Below are 18,285 nucleotides of genomic sequence, written 5' to 3'. Positions count from 1 at the left end.
CATGAAGTAACCAATCAGGTAAGTAGGGTTGAATGACAGAGTTTGCACACAAGACATGAAGTAACCAATCAGGTAAGCAGTGTTGAATGACAGAGTTTGCACACAAGACATGAAGTAACCAATCAGGTAAGCAGTGTTGAATGACAGAGTTTGCACACAAGACATGAAGTAACCAATCAGGTAAGCCGGGTTGAATGACAGAGTTTGAACACGAGACATGAAGTAGCCAATCAGGTAAGTATAGTTGAATGATAGAGTTTGCACACAAGACATGACGTAGCCAATCAGGTAAGTATAGTTGAATGATAGAGTTTGCACACAAGACATGACGTAGCCAATCAGGTAAGCAGTGTTGAATGACAGAGTTTGCACACAAGACATGAAGTAGCCAATCAGGTAAGCAGGGTTGAATGACAGAGTTTGAACACAAGACATGAAATAGCCAATCAGGTAAGGATGAATTGAATGACATGCTTTGCAAATAACATAAACTAGCCAGCCAGGAAATTATAAATGTAATGATATACATGCCTTGCATGCGAACTGAACCAGCCAATCAGGTAAGGACAAGTTGAATGACTTGTCACAGGTAGGATGATTTGAATGACAGCTAGGGCTTGCACCTGATGTCAATCGGCCAATCAGGTATGTTTATTTATTAGAATGGCATACGCATGTCAAGAACTGCCCATTGTTTGCTGTGTTTATTTGATGACGTCACAATCATTATCTTATTTGGTCTAAATGTGCCATTTATTGTAATTTCCCTCTGTTTAGGGATGACCTCAGTGTTGACCTTTTTGGTATGACATCATTGTTTTAGTATGTTAATGTAAGAGTAAGCCCTGTACTGCACATGTGTATGAATGTACTTTTCATTGTAAACTTTCAACCCACCCACCCACTGCCATCATAACGGTAAGAGCAATGTATTTGTAGGGTGACAAATTTTGAAAAATTTATATTTCTGAGATTATTCAGACTTTTGCCATGTATTGGTATTTTGCCATGTATTGGATTTGGTGGAGTTCATAATTAAACTTCTTGAACTTCCGGTATTTGCCGCCAAACTTACACCAGTATCCGTGTCATTCATTTAACTGTACCTTCTTTACCTTAGGAGGGTAATTGTGATGGTTTGGTAACTTAATGACGTCATAATGATTGTTTTATTGTAGTGGTTTGGTAACTTGATGACGTCATAATGATTGTTTTATTGTAGTGGTTTGGTAACTTGATGTCTCCTGCCTGGTGGGATGATCTGTGGTTGAATGAAGGATTTGCCAGTTATGTTGAATACATCGGTGTTGATCATGCTGAACCAAACTGGAGAATGGTAAGTTGATGATAGAGAATAGTAAGTCGATAATAGAGAATAGTATAAAGTGGATAATTGAGAATGGCAAGTCGATAATAGAGAATAGTAATTGGATAATTGAGAATAGTAAGTGGATAATTGAGAATGGCAAGTCGATAATAGAGAATAGTAAGTGGATAATTGAGAATGGTAAGTGGATAATTGAGAATAGTAAGTGGATAATTGAGAATGGCAAGTCAATAATAGAGAATAGTAAGTGGATAATTGAGAACAGTAAGTGGAGAATTGAGAATGGTAAGTGGATAATTGAGAATAGTAAGTGGATAATTGAGAATGGCAAGTCGATAATAGAGAATAGTAAGTGCATAATTGAGAATGTCAAGTCAATAATAGAGAATAGTAAGTGGATAATAGAGAATAGTAAGTGGATAGTTGAGAATGGCAAGTCGATAATAGAGAATAGTAAGTGGATAATTGAGAATAGTAAGTGGATAATAGAGAATAGTAAGTGGATAATAGAGAATAGTAAGTGGATAATTGAGAATAGTAAGTGGATAATAGAGAATAGTAAGTGGATAATAGAGAATAGTAAGTGGATAATTGAGAATAGTAAGTGGATAATAGAGAATAGTAAGTGGATAATAGAGAATAGTAAATGGATAATAGAGAATAGTAAGTGGATAATAGAGAATAGTAAGTGGATAATTGAGAATAGTAAGTGGATAATAGAGAATAGTAAGTGGATAATAGAGAATAGTAAGTGGATAATAGAGAATAGTAAGTGGATAATTGAGAATAGTAAGTGGATAATAGAGAATAGTAAGTGGATAATAGAGAATAGTAAATGGATAATAGAGAATAGTAAGTGGATAATAGAGAATAGTAAGTGGATAATAGAGAATAGTAAGTGGATAATTGAGAATAGTAAGTGGATAATAGAGAATAGAAAGTGGATAATTGAGAATAGTAAGTGGATAATAGAGAATAGTAAGTGGATAATTGAGAATAGTAAGTGGATAATTGAGAATAGTAAGTGGATAATAGAGAATAGTAAGTGGATAATAGAGAATAGTAAGTGGATAATAGAGAATAGTAAGTGGATAATAGAGAATAGTAAGTGGATAATAGAGAATAGTAAGTGGATAATTGAGAATAGTAAGTGGATAATAGAGAATAGTAAGTGGATAATTGAGAATAGTAAATGGATAATAGAGAATAGTAAGTGGATAATTGAGAATAGTAAGTGGATAATAGAGAATAGAAAGTGGATAATAGAGAATGGCAAGTCGATAATAGAGAATAGTAAGTGGATAATTGAGAATAGTAAGTGGATAATAGAGAATAGTAAGTGGATAATAGAGAATAGTAAGTGGATAATTGAGAATAGTAAGTGGATAATAGAGAATAGTAAGTGGATAATAGAGAATAGTAAGTGGATAATTGAGAATAGTAAGTGGATAATAGAGAATAGTAAGTGGATAATTGAGAATAGTAAGTGGATAATAGAGAATAGTAAGTGGATAATAGAGAATAGTAAGGGGATAATTGAGAATAGTAAGTGGATAATAGAGAATAGTAAGTCGATAATAGAGAATAGTAAGTGGATAATAGAGAATAGTAAGTGGATAATAGAGAATAGTAAGTGGATAATAGAGAATAGTAAATGGATAATAGAGAATAGTAAGTGGATAATAGAGAATAGTAAGTGGATAATAGAGAATAGTAAGTGGATAATAGAGAATAGTAAGTGGATAATAGAGAATAGTAAGTGGATAATAGAGAATAGTAAGTGGAAAATTGAGAATAGTAAGTGGATAATAGAGAATAGTAAGTGGATAATAGAGAATAGTAAGTGGATAATAGAGAATAGTAAGTGGATAATTGAGAATAGTAAGTGGATAATTGAGAATAGTAAATGGATAATAGAGAATAGTAAATGGATAATAGAGAATAGTAAATGGATAATAGAGAATAGTAAGTGGATAATAGAGAATAGTAAGTGGATAATAGAGAATAGTAAGTGGATAATAGAGAATAGTAAGTGGATAATTGAGAATAGTAAGTGGATAATAGAGAATAGTAAGTGGATAATAGAGAATAGTAAGTGGATAATAGAGAATAGTAAGTGGATAATAGAGAATAGTAAGTGGATAATAGAGAATAGTAAGTGGATAATTGAGAATAGTAAGTGGATAATAGAGAATAGTAAGTGGATAATAGAGAATAGTAAGTGGAAAATTGAGAATAGTAAGTGGATAATAGAGAATAGTAAGTGGATAATAGAGAATAGTAAGTGGATAATAGAGAATAGTAAGTGGATAATAGAGAATAGTAAGTGGATAATAGAGAATAGTAAGTGGATAATTGAGAATAGTAAGTGGATAATAGAGAATAGTAAGTGGATAATTGAGAATAGTAAGTGGATAATAGAGAATAGTAAGTGGATAATAGAGAATAGTAAGTGGATAATAGAGAATAGTAAGTGGATAATTGAGAATAGTAAGTGGATAATAGAGAATAGTAAGTGGATAATTGAGAATAGTAAGTGGATAATTGAGAATAGTAAGTGGATAATAGAGAATAGTAAGTGGATAATTGAGAATAGTAAGGGGATAATTGAGAATAGTAAGTGGATAATAGAGAATAGTAAGTGGATAATAGAGAATAGTAAGTGGATAATAGAGAATAGTAAGTGGATAATTGAGAATAGTAAGTGGATAATAGAGAATAGTAAGTGGATCATTGAGAATAGTAAGTGGATAATAGAGAATAGTAAGTGGATAATAGAGAATAGTAAGTGGATAATAGAGAATAGTAAGTGGATAATAGAGAATAGTAAGTGGATAATTGAGAATAGTAAGTGGATAATTGAGAATAGTAAATGGATAATAGAGAATAGTAAGTGGATAATTGAGAATAGTAAGTGGATAATTGAGAATAGTAAGTGGATAATAGAGAATAGTAAGTGGATAATTGAGAATAGTAAGTGGATAATAGAGAATAGTAAGTGGATAATAGAGAATAGTAAGTGGATAATTGAGAATAGTAAGTGGATAATTGAGAATAGTAAATGGATAATAGAGAATAGTAAGTGGATAATAGAGAATAGTAAGTGGATAATTGAGAATAGTAAGTGGATAATAGAGAATAGTAAGTGGATAATTGAGAATAGTAAGTGGATAATAGAGAATAGTAAGTGGATAATAGAGAATAGTAAGTGGATAATAGAGAATAGTAAGTGGATAATTGAGAATAGTAAGTGGATAATTGAGAATAGTAAGTGGATAATAGAGAATAGTAAGTGGATAATAGAGAATAGTAAGTGGATAATAGAGAATAGTAAGTGGATAATTGAGAATAGTAAGTGGATAATAGAGAATAGTAAGTGGATAATAGAGAATAGTAAGTGGATAATTGAGAATAGTAAGTGGATAATAGAGAATAGTAAGTGGATAATAGAGAATAGTAAGTGGATAATTGAGAATAGTAAGTGGATAATAGAGAATAGTAAGTGGATAATAGAGAATAGTAAGTGGATAATAGAGAATAGTAAGTGGATAATTGAGAATAGTAAGTGGATAATAGAGAATAGTAAGTGGATAATAGAGAATAGTAAGTGGATAATAGAGAATAGTAAGTGGATAATTGAGAATAGTAAGTGGATAATAGAGAATAGTAAGTGGATAATTGAGAATAGTAAGTGGATAATAGAGAATAGTAAATGGATAATAGAGAATAGTAAGTGGATAATAGAGAATAGTAAATGGATAATAGAGAATAGTAAATGGATAATAGAGAATAGTAAGTGGATAATTGAGAATAGTAAGTGGATAATAGAGAATAGTAAGTGGATAATAGAGAATAGTAAATGGATAATAGAGAATAGTAAGTGGATAATTGAGAATAGTAAGTGGATAATTGAGAATAGTAAGTGGATAATAGAGAATAGTAAGTGGATAATTGAGAATAGTAAATGGATAATAGAGAATAGTAAGTCAATAATAGAGAATAGTAAGTGGATAATTGAGAATAGTAAGTGGATAATTGAGAATAGTAAGTGGATAATAGAGAATAGTAAGTGGATAATTGAGAATAGTAAGTGGATAATAGAGAATAGTAAGTGGATAATTGAGAATAGTAAATGGATAATAGAGAATAGTAAGTGGATAATTGAGAATAGTAAGTGGATAATAGAGAATAGTAAGTGGATAATAGAGAATAGTAAGTGGATAATAGAGAATAGTAAGTGGATAATTGAGAATAGTAAGTGGATAATAGAGAATAGTAAGTGGATAATTGAGAATAGTAAGTGGATAATAGAGAATAGTAAGTGGATAATTGAGAATAGTAAATGGATAATAGAGAATAGTAAGTGGATAATTGAGAATAGTAAGTGGATAATAGAGAATAGTAAGTGGATAATAGAGAATAGTAAGTGGATAATAGAGAATAGTAAGTGGATAATTGAGAATAGTAAGTGGATAATTGAGAATAGTAAGTGGAAAATTGAGAATAGTAAGTGGATAATTGAGAATAGTAAGTCAATAATAGAGAATAGTAAGCGGATAATAGAGAATAGTAAGTGGATAATTGAGAATAGTAAGTGGATAATAGAGAATAGTAAGTGGATAATAGAGAATAGTAAGTGGATAATTGAGAATAGTAAGTGGATAATTGAGAATAGTAAGTCAATAATAGAGAATAGTAAGCGGATAATAGAGAATAGTAAGTGGATAATTGAGAATAGTAAGTGGATAATTGAGAATAGTAAGTGGATAATTGAGAATAGTAAGTCAATAATAGAGAATAGTAAGCGGATAATAGAGAATAGTAAGTGGATAATTGAGAATGGGAAGTCAATAATAGAGAATAGTAAGCGGATAATTGAGAATGGTAAGTCGATAATAGAGAATAGTAAGTGCATAATTGAGAATGGTAAGCTGATATTGGAGAATAGTAGGTTGATACTGGAGAATAGTAAGTTGATAATTGAGAATGATAAGTGGATATTTGAGAATGGTAACCTGACATTAGAGAATGGTAGGTTGATAATGGAGAATGATAAGTTGATAATGTAGAATGGTAAGTGGATAATTGAGGATGATAAGTGGATAATTGAGAATAGTAATTTGGTATTGGACAATGACAAGTTAAGTTGATAATGGAGAATGGTAGGTTGATATTGGAGAATGGAAAGCTGATAATGTAGAATAAAATTTTTCGAGAATGGTAAGTTGATAATTTCCAAACCCTAAATTGATACAATGTTTCCTACTTCATCGTACCCAAATAGTTGTCACAGATGGTGAATCATCAGACACTATAGCAGTTGAATCAGGGGTCCCACAAGGGTCTGTATTGGGACCGTTACTGTTCCTGTTCTACATTAACAACATACATGTAGGCCTGAACTCCACTGTAGGCCTGTTTGCAGATGACACAATAGCATACCTTACCATTACATCAGAAGCTGATAGTCAATTTTTACAATCTGAGCTTGACAAGTTAGTTGCCTGGGCAGACAAGTGGAAAATGTCCTGCCATCCAGATAAGTGTTCTGTCTTATCAATAACAAGGAAACGATCACCAATAATCAGTGACTACAAATTAAATGGAAAGACAATAAAACACAGTTCATCCAAAAAGTACCTGGGGTGCACTTTGACAACTGAACTTGACTGGCACCAACACACCAACTTGATATGTAATAAGGCAAACAAAACCCTCGGTTTTCTACGCAGAAACCTCAACATAGGATTCACTGCAATTAAAGAAAAGGCATACAAAACACTTGTTAGACCTATGGTTGAGTATGCCACCACTGTTTGGGACCCATATAGACAATCTGATATAATCAACCTAGAAAAAATACAAAGGCGTGCTGCCCGGTATGTTACTAGTAGATACAGAAACTGCGCCAGTGTTAACAACATGATACAAACTGTCAATTGGAAATCACTAGAACAACGCAGGAAAGAAGCTAGACTAGCAATGCTCTATAAAATCTCAATAGGAACAGTTGCTATGAACAAAGACCAGTATCTTAAACCTCCATCAAGATATAACAGACACATGCACAGTAAAAGTTACCAAATACCAACATTCAAAACAGACTACAGAAAATATTAATTTTTCCCTAGAACCATTGTAGAATGGAACAATCTACCACCAGACATTGTAACTGTAGGTTCACTTGATAACTAAATATACATTAACTTTTTACTTTATTTTATTTGTTTATTTATTTATTTATTTATTTATTTATTTATTTATTTATTTATTTATTTATTTATTTATTTATTTATTTATTATTTATTTATTTATTTACTTTGAATCAGTACTGCTTTAATTCACCATCCTCATTTTTGTTGCGCACTCACTGGCAAAATCTTCAACATGTTGAAGGTGGCCAGTTATGGAAGAAGAAGAAGAAGAATCACTCTCTAATATAGTAATTGGAAGTACTTATTCCACTGCAGAGTCTTCTGAAGAATTTAACAAACTGAAGGCAATTATTTTAACTTTGTGTATTTTATTCTTTGTATTCAGATGGATCAGTTTGTCAACATTGATTTGCATAATGTCTTCCAATTGGACGGTCTAGGATCATCACATCCCATTCTTGTTGATGTAGGCAGACCTGAGGAGATCAATGAAATATTTGATACCATCTCATATAGTAAGGTTAGTGACGTCACAGCAATCTTGTTGACATACGCAGACACACTTAAATAGCCCATGGAATATTGATACATACACACAGTTAGTGACGTCACAGCAATCTTGTCGACGTAGACACACTTGATTAAACCAATGGAATATTTGATACTATCTCAAATAACACAGTTAGTGACGTCACAGCAATCTTGTCGACGTAGACACACTTGATTAAACCAATTGAATATTTTATACTACTTCGTACAGTGAATCAGTGACGTCACAGAAATCTTCAAGTTATATTAATGATTTAGATAGTTTGTATGGTAGTGTATGCAAAGAGATATAACATTTGTTGTAAACAGATTATCAAATGATAATCAATCACCGGTTTTAATGTAATAATGAAATAAAGTACAGTTCACCCCCAGTTAATTAGTTTAGAAATATCAACCAATCATATGGAAGGCATGAACCACCATCATCACCACCACCGTCATCTCCACCACCACCACCACCACCACCACCACCACCATCATCACCATCACCACCATCACAATCACCACTGCAATCACCACCATCACCACCACCACCACCACCGCCACCACCACCACCACCATCACCATTACAATCACCATCATCACCACCACCACCACCACCGCCACCATCACCACCACCACTACCATCACCACTACCACCACCACCACCACCACCACCACCACCACAGTCATTATCTAGTTATTGATAACAAGTATGTTTAAACCTTGACAGGGAGCTTCTATCATCCGAATGATGAACTATATACTTGGTGAAGACACTTTCAAAGAAGGTTTGACATTATTTCTGACTGAACAATCGTACAAAGCAGCCACTTCAGACGATCTCTGGGATGCCTTAGAAAGGGTGAGTTTTAGCAAGTAGCCACTTTATTTCATGTATGGAAATCAAGGACGAGTTTCTGTATGTGCGATTACCGAGTAAAACATTATACCTTTATAAAATTGATTATTGAGTATTACAATACTGTCATGCTGTGATGCAACTACCAGTATTACAATATTGTCAGAATTTTATGCTGAATAACATATCAAAAGTCTAGAAAAATCTAAGTGGTGGAACATGGTGAAAAAATAACGTTTCTTAATTAGCATAATTAGTGAAATAATAATATTCATGAGATATCATTTGTTCAAAAAACCTATGCAAGTAACATGTCTATGGGTAGGTCTGAAGGTGAGTAATTACTTTGGAGTCACTGTACAATCGTGCAACCATTCCCATAGAATTTAAACAGACTTAATATGTGTATTTTTAATTACTTTAATTAAGGACACTGATTCCTTGTAACACAATAACTATACATTTTTTGAACGTCCCTGTTAGTAGTATGTCTATCATTAGGTATTGGATAGTCTCGCTGTCAGACTCATGACTATCATCCCTAATCTGTTTATGTAAGAGAGGGACAAGTCCCTCTCTTCTCACGGCTGGGCCGCTCGGCATACATAAACAGATTAGGGACGATAGTCACGAGTCTGGCCCCTACTCTCATCATTAAATACCTTCCTCGTTAGATAAACATGCATGCTCAACAAGTGTTAATTAGTGTAATTAACATGAAAAACAATACATTAGTAAGTGTACGTGATATTGTTTGTTCAATAGTTATTGACACTCGATTTTGAGTGAACATAACTTTGCAATCATCAAACCACTCCAAGGTAAGCTAAACAATAGTTGAAGTGATTGATTGATTGATTAATTAATTAATTAATTAATATAATTATCGTAAAGATGTTTAGAAGATTTTTCGCTATAAAGTATCAGATGAACATCGTTATCAAATTGTCAAACCTGAGCGGGAGTACCATTCATGGGTTGTTTGTTTTATAAATATTCACCGTATTAGACATTGTGTAAGGAGAAGATTCTGTTTTCATTATGTGATTTTATATCACCGTGTGTGTCCAGATGATCGTTCAAAAATGATTTATGGTCCCAATCGTAGCTACACCAAAATTATACCACCTTGATGCTGGCAGTATTGTAGATGCTTTATTCCTAAACATTTGTGTCTTCCAATAGTTCTGGTATCTCTCTCAGAGAAAAAAATGCCCCTTAATTCTGCCAATATTCCGTCACTGTTTGTATACAAAGGATTGTATGTATATCTATAAATATGTCTTCTTTGGGTGGGTTTACCAGTGCTACCCTTTGTCTTTTAAGGCAGCACTGATTGACTTGTTTCTAGATCCTGTTTTACCGTACTATGAGCTATGACATCCTATGAGTTATTGCATTACATTTTACAATTAAGTTTGGCTTTATTTATTAGTTATTACTTGGCATGTTCTACCCTTTATATTTCGTTTAAAGCTCGATTACTGACAACATGATCTTAAGTTTGTACATTGAACTGTACCTTGTTTTTAGTAAAAGATATCTTTTCATATCTAGACATCAATTAGGCTTAAACTTGATTCTTTTGAATTTTGCGCTATGTAACACGGACACATATTACTCCTACAGACAAGTATTCAGATGAGTATTATACATTTGTAGATTTTGTTACATCCCTCTGTAAATTGTTTGAATTCAGGTATGTTTTGATTTCAATGTTACAGCAATATAGATATCATCTTTGAAATGACATGAAAGGCAGCAGAAGTCCATTGTTTGCATATTACATGACTTGTATTACCACTGTTCGAAATCTCTTTGGATGGGGCCCTTCCTCTATTATCTTCTTTTATTTCTGTACCATTACCAGTCATCTCACAGTTACGTATCAATTTGAGTGTAAATCTCACTTCGTCTTTAAAATTAATTTATTTAATATTTGAATGTCAAGACCACAAACTGATTTTATCTTTGACCCGGAAAAGCCGCCATTTCACTAATTCTGCATGCTGCGACATCTCAAATATAGTTATTGAAAAGAATTTGGCAAATTTGGCTCACAAGATGACTTCTGTACAATGTGACAAAGAATTATGGGAAACAAACAAACTTTAGAGCTCCAAATCTATTTACGACTGCTCAATAAACTAACTGCGCTCATTTGGGAGGGGCAGATCTGGCGTCAATGTGATTGCTGAACCTTCATTCTTGCACTTCTAACCAAAGTTCGAAAACTTTCACAATCACGCCTTCAATGATAACTTCTATATTTATACTAAGATGTTCATAAGTTGATTAAAATTTACTTCTTATGTGATATACAGTGTTAGATTTCCAATATAGTATTTAATGTGTTGTCCTAAATGGACAAAGTTCATTTATTTGGCTTATGGGATATTTTATGCGATTGTCCCTTAATCCTTGTACAAACAATGCTAATGATATCGTTTCAACAGATTTTAAACTCCTATTGTTTTTGAAAATGACCTCTTCGAAGCTTTTCAAGATTGTATAAAACTTTAAGGGGTCATGTGATGCAGAATACTATAGGCGAAAATACCTAAGCTAATTGTAAGCAAAATGAAATATAGCTACAAGAAATCACCTTTGTCATATTAATAGTCTGGTTGATAATGACCATTATAATTATTTCATTTTTAGCACAAATGAACTGAGGTTCATGATCATACTGTGTTTGGCAGGTTAAATGTCCTGCATGTACCGATTGACATGATATTTGATGGGTGTATTACGTTGGGTGTCTAGTTGGGAAATTGTTCAAATGAAAATGATCGCATCAGAAATGTGCATGTCACATTTAGAAATATGATTTGTTGTATTACAAAATGCTTTGACTTCAGCCTGGAAATGAAAGATTCTTGTTTTATTGATGCAATGAAATCATTAAATCTGTTATGGGCCTTCACATATCAATGTCAATGGCGTAAAGGTTAACATCTGTTTAAGGTTGCTTGGCAACCTAGGTCTGTTTTCAGCACAGGTGAATTAAATCTTAGACACCTATGATTAAAACAGGTTCATATAAATGCACAATCCTTTGGCATTCCAAAAAACAGTTTTTACAAAGAATAAGAAGTCACATATTTTATGGGGAAAGAAAAATAGTCATATCAAGACCTCCATAATCATACTGTGTTTGGCAGGTTAAATGTCCTGCATGTACCGATTGCCATGATATTTGATGGGTGTATTACCTTGGGTGTCTAGTTGGGAAATTGTTCAAATGATCGTACTACCAGTGTGTAATTTGGGTCGGAAAATGTAATTTTTGGTAAAAAAACGTACTCAAAAACTATTGGGCAGATCGGTCTGACCTTTGGTGGGAACATTCTTAGGGGTGTTTAAGCATTCAAAAAATGTTTGCCAATATGCACATGTATGTCATAGAACACTGTGCTAATACCAACTTTGAATGAGATCTGTTCAAACGTGTCTGAGTTATGGCTTTGGACATGGAAAATTCGCAAACAAAATGGCTGCCAGGCATCCATATTGGATCGTATCACGACAACAATGAATATGCACATGTAGTCATAGAACACTGTCCTAATACCCACTTTGAATGAGATCTGTTCAAGCATGTCTGAGTAATGGCTTTGGACAGGGAAAATTCGCAAACATGATGGTTCTCCACCTCCAAACATACAGTCAGTCATATGCAAAAATGGTCCCAGGCACTGCCAGTTGCATATTTAAACCACTGATGAGTATTGCTGAGTACACTACTCAACATTGCAACACAGTAGCAACATTTACTTATCTCAATGGCATTGTTCTGATAACATGTCAATACAAATAAATGCATGCGTTCTGGCAGCAAACTCATCCTTAGTATCGAAAGATTTACATTCTAAAAAAAAAGAGATTTTCCATTTTGACCATAGAAGAGATTGTATGGATTTATTTTGACGAATTCTCCAGTAAGAATTTTCAGTAGAAAGCTGGTGATTTCATCCAGAAGTTGAAGCTGACCTGGTTTGACGGAGGATCTCCTCATGCATGCTTTGAAGCTGACCTGGTTTGACGGAGGATCTCCTCATGTATGCTTTGAAGCTGACCTGGTTTGACGGAGGATCTCCTCATGCATGCTTTGAAGCTGACCTGGTTTGACGGAGGATCTCCTCATGCATGCTTTGAAGCTGACCTGGTTTGACGGAGGATCTCCTCATGTATGCTTTGAAGCTGACCTGGTTTGACGGAGGATCTCCTCATACATGCTTTGAAGCTGACCTGGTTTGACGGAGGATCTCCTCATGCATGCTTTGAAGCTGACCTGGTTTGACGGAGGATCTCCTCATGCATGCTTTGAAGCTGACCTGGTTTGACGGAGGATCTCCTCATGCATGCTTTGAAGCTGACCTGGTTTGACGGAGGATCTCCTCATCCATGCTTTGAAGCTGACCTGGTTTGACGGAGGATCTCCTCATGTATGCTTTGAAGCTGACCTGGTTTGACGGAGGATCTCCTCATACATGCTTTGAAGCTGACCTGGTTTGACGGAGGATCTCCTCATACATGCTTTGAAGCTGACCTGGTTTGACGGAGGATCTCCTCATCCATGCTTTGAAGCTGACCTGGTTTGACGGAGGATCTCCTCATGTATGCTTTGAAGCTGACCTGGTTTGACGGAGGATCTCCTCATGTATGCTTTCAGAAATAGAAATACAGAATCATTGAAAAAAGTAAAATCAAGATTTTCAATTTTGAAATAATGAAGAGATGGTATGAAGTTATGTAGGTGAAATCATGATTGCCTGCAGATGCCACACATGTAATAATGGGAAGTTCTTATAGAAAGTTGTAACATAGATCTCACGGTAGGCATTTTTAAGGCAAAGAAAAAAAAAGAATTGTTTTCTGGTGAGTTTGCATCACTTAAATACCCCACCTCGATCTCCTTTTTTCTCGTGTTTGTCCAGCCAATGCAGCCTGCAAGGGAAAACAAAAATAACTCTCCCTACATTAATTGCTACTTCAGGGAAGACAACTGCAGAACTAATCATGAACAATTAAAACAAAAATGTATGTACCAAAAATGTATGTACCAAATTATATTGAATTTGAAGAGTGCACTCTTGAGACATAACCTAATTACCGAAAACCATTAATTATGCAAATTGCTCATTAATATTCATGGCATGTTCACCAAACCTAATTAGTTCTTTTCATTACACTACGGAACATGTCTACCAAATTTCGTTCGAATTGATCCAGCCGATTTATAGAAAATCGTGATACAGACACACACACATTTCCACCCCTAATATAAAACCTTCCTTACGGAAGTTAAAAACTGTGGTGAAAACATTGAGTGTATTAAATACACAGTATTTACATTACATTTGTTTCAGCTAAGACCAGACTAAGACAGACGATGTCTCAACTGATATTTATTAAATCTTAATCTAGGCATATCCAAATAACGCTGACATTTCAATCTCCAAAATTAATAACATGTTCCAATAGTACACTGGCATTTTTCCAGTGACTCATTGGTATATTTACATTGGTTATCGCCACTGTTATATTTCTCTTTGGTAAATTTGACATGATTTGTGAAGTATCATTTATTATGTTTCGACCCTGACAATGTGTCAACATACCTTTACATTCCGATGCAGTGTATGTAAATAGTTGTCAGTTATTGTTTACCTATATGTTAAACAACAGCACTTACCCCAACCAATATAAATATACCGTATTTGTATTAGACTAATTTATTTAGAATTGTTTGACCCCAATAAACAATCAATACCCCCTCAATATATCACTCAGGTGTAACCAAATGTGTTAACCCCATCCACACATCTCATCCAGGTGGCGCCAAACGTATGACCCCCCCCCCCCACACACACACACACATTTCACTCAGGGTTTTGAATTCGTTTTGAAAGAGAAAATCAAAATTCCCAATCGCCTGGATTGTATACTACCTGAAAATGTCACGTGAGAGTTGTATAACTAAACTCTGTCAGTTTAATAAGTCGCATGTCACAACTCGAAATGTTGTTAGTAACAGGTCAAAGGTCAAATGACGTTGTGGTGACACACCTTTCAAGTGTCATGAAGGGTTTATATTTTTGTGCACAGTTACCTATGAGCTAATATTCTATTCCAGGATGATTGCATTCAATATTCTAGAATGAAAATATTCTATTCTATGATGATCATCATACAAAACACCTGCCTAGTATTTTCCAATGCTAACAGACACCAGTGACAGTAGTTACCATTATATATATGTGATGTGGAGTTGTTGATTGTAGTTACCATTATATATATGTGATGTGGAGTTGTTGATTGTAGTTACCATTATATATATGTGATGTGGAGTTGTTGATTGTAGTTACCATTATATATATGTGATGTGGAGTTGTTGATTGTAGTTACCATTATATATATGTGATGTGGAGTTGTTGATTGTAGTTACCATTATATATATGTGATGTGGAGTTGTTGATTGTAGTTACCATTATATATATGTGATGTGGAGTTGTTGATAGTAGTTACCATTATGTATATGTGATGTGGAGTTGTTGATAGTAGTTACCATTATATATATGTGATAGGGAGTTGTTGATTGTAGTTACCATTATATATATGTGATGTGGAGTTGTTGATTGTAGTTACCATTATATATATGTGATGTGGAGTTGTTGATTGTAGTTACCATTATATATATGTGATGTGGAGTTGTTGATTGTAGTTACCATTATATATATGTGATGTGGAGTTGTTGATTGTAGTTACCATTATATATATGTGATGTGGAGTTGTTGATTGTAGTTACCATTATATATATGTGATGTGGAGTTGTTGATTGTAGTTACCATTATATATATATATGATGTGGAGTTGTTGATTGTAGTTACCATTATATATATGTGATGTGGAGTTGTTGATTGTAGTTACCATTATATATATGTGATGTGGAGTTGTTGATTGTAGTTACCATTATATATATGTGATAGGGAGTTGTTGATTGTAGTTACCATTATGTATATGTGATGTGGAGTTGTTGATTGTAGTTACCATTATATATATGTGATAGGGAGTTGTTGATTGTAGTTACCATTATATATATGTGATGTGGAGTTGTTGATTGTAGTTACCATTATGTATATGTGATGTGGAGTTGTTGATTGTAGTTACCATTATATATATGTGATAGGGAGTTGTTGATTGTAGTTACCATTATATATATGTGATGTGGAGTTGTTGATTGTAGTTACCATTATGTATATGTGATGTGGAGTTGTTGATTGTATATAGTTACCATTATATATATGTGATGTGGAGTTGTTGATTGTAGTTACCATTATGTATATGTGATGTGGAGTTGTTGATAGTAGTTACCATTATATATATGTGATAGGGAGTTGTTGATTGTAGTTACCATTATATATATGTGATGTGGAGTTGTTGATTGTAGTTACCATTATATATATGTGATGTGGAGTTGTTGATTGTAGTTACCATTATGTATATGTGATGTGGAGTTGTTGATAGTAGTTACCATTATATATATGTGATGTGGAGTTGTTGATTGTAGTTACCATTATATATATGTGATGTGGAGTTGTTGATTGTAGTTACCATTATGTATATGTGATGTGGAGTTGTTGATTGTAGTTACCATTATATATATGTGATAGGGAGTTGTTGATTGTAGTTACCATTATATATATGTGATAGGGAGTTGTTGATAGTAGTTACCATTATATATATGTGATGTGGAGTTGTTGATTGTAGTTACCATTATATATATATGTGATGTGGAGTTGTTGATTGTAGTTACCATTATATATATGTGATGTGGAGTTGTTGATTGTAGTTACCATTATATATATGTGATGTGGAGTTGTTGATTGTAGTTACCATTATATATATGTGATGTGGAGTTGTTGATTGTAGTTACCATTATATATATGTGATGTGGAGTTGTTGATTGTAGTTACCATTATATATATGTGATGTGGAGTTGTTGATTGTAGTTACCATTATATATATGTGATATGGAGTTGTTGATAGTAGTTACCATTATATATATGTGATGTGGAGTTGTTGATTGTAGTTACCATTATATATATGTGATGTGGAGTTGTTGATTGTAGTTACCATTATATATATGTGATATGGAGTTGTTGATTGTAGTTACCATTATGTATATGTGATGTGGAGTTGTTGATTGTAGTTACCATTATGTATATGTGATAGGGAGTTGTTGATTGTAGTTACCATTATATATATGTGATATGGAGTTGTTGATTGTAGTTACCATTATGTATATGTGATGTGGAGTTGTTGATTGTAGTTACCATTATGTATATGTGATAGGGAGTTGTTGATTGTAGTTACCATTATATATATGTGATATGGAGTTGTTGATTGTAGTTACCATTATGTATATGTGATGTGGAGTTGTTGATTGTAGTTACCATTATGTATATGTGATAGGGAGTTGTTGATTGTAGTTACCATTATATATATGTGATATGGAGTTGTTGATTGTAGTTACCATTATGTATATGTGATGTGGAGTTGTTGATTGTAGTTACCATTATGTATATGTGATAGGGAGTTGTTGATTGTAGTTACCATTATATATATATGTGATGTGGAGTTGTTGATTGTAGTTACCATTATATATATGTGATGTGGAGTTGTTGATAGTAGTTACCATTATATATATGTGATGTGGAGTTGTTGATTGTAGTTACCATTATATATATGTGATGTGGAGTTGTTGATTGTAGTTACCATTATATATATGTGATGTGGAGTTGTTGATTGTAGTTACCATTATATATATGTGATGTGGAGTTGTTGATTGTAGTTACCATTATATATATGTGATGTGGAGTTGTTGATTGTAGTTACCATTATATATATGTGATGTGGAGTTGTTGATTGTAGTTACCATTATATATATGTGATGTGGAGTTGTTGATAGTAGTTACCATTATGTATATGTGATGTGGAGTTGTTGATAGTAGTTACCATTATATATATGTGATAGGGAGTTGTTGATTGTAGTTACCATTATATATATGTGATGTGGAGTTGTTGATTGTAGTTACCATTATATATATGTGATGTGGAGTTGTTGATTGTAGTTACCATTATATATATGTGATGTGGAGTTGTTGATTGTAGTTACCATTATATATATGTGATGTGGAGTTGTTGATTGTAGTTACCATTATATATATGTGATGTGGAGTTGTTGATTGTAGTTACCATTATATATATGTGATGTGGAGTTGTTGATTGTAGTTACCATTATATATATATATGATGTGGAGTTGTTGATTGTAGTTACCATTATATATATGTGATGTGGAGTTGTTGATTGTAGTTACCATTATATATATGTGATGTGGAGTTGT

At 33.4% G+C, this 18,285-nt stretch overlaps 1 protein-coding gene across 1 annotated transcript in view; it reads left to right on the top strand.

Moving 5' to 3' along the window:
• The window catches only part of LOC144449956 (aminopeptidase N-like), a 103,807-nt gene that overhangs the window by 43,418 nt on the left and 42,104 nt on the right, over positions 1 to 18,285 (top strand). Inside the window, exons 5-7 of the mRNA XM_078140521.1 lie at positions 1,223 to 1,336; positions 7,868 to 8,002; positions 8,747 to 8,878. Coding sequence (XP_077996647.1) covers positions 1,223 to 1,336; positions 7,868 to 8,002; positions 8,747 to 8,878 — 381 coding nt within the window. The remainder of the gene's footprint in view (positions 1 to 1,222; positions 1,337 to 7,867; positions 8,003 to 8,746; positions 8,879 to 18,285) is intronic.

The sequence above is a fragment of the Glandiceps talaboti genome, chromosome 19, assembly GCF_964340395.1.
Source record: "Glandiceps talaboti chromosome 19, keGlaTala1.1, whole genome shotgun sequence".
NCBI classification, from domain to species: domain Eukaryota; kingdom Metazoa; phylum Hemichordata; class Enteropneusta; family Spengelidae; genus Glandiceps; species Glandiceps talaboti.
The sequence above is the reverse complement of the archived record's forward strand: the minus strand, read 5'-3'. Positions and strand labels throughout refer to the sequence as shown.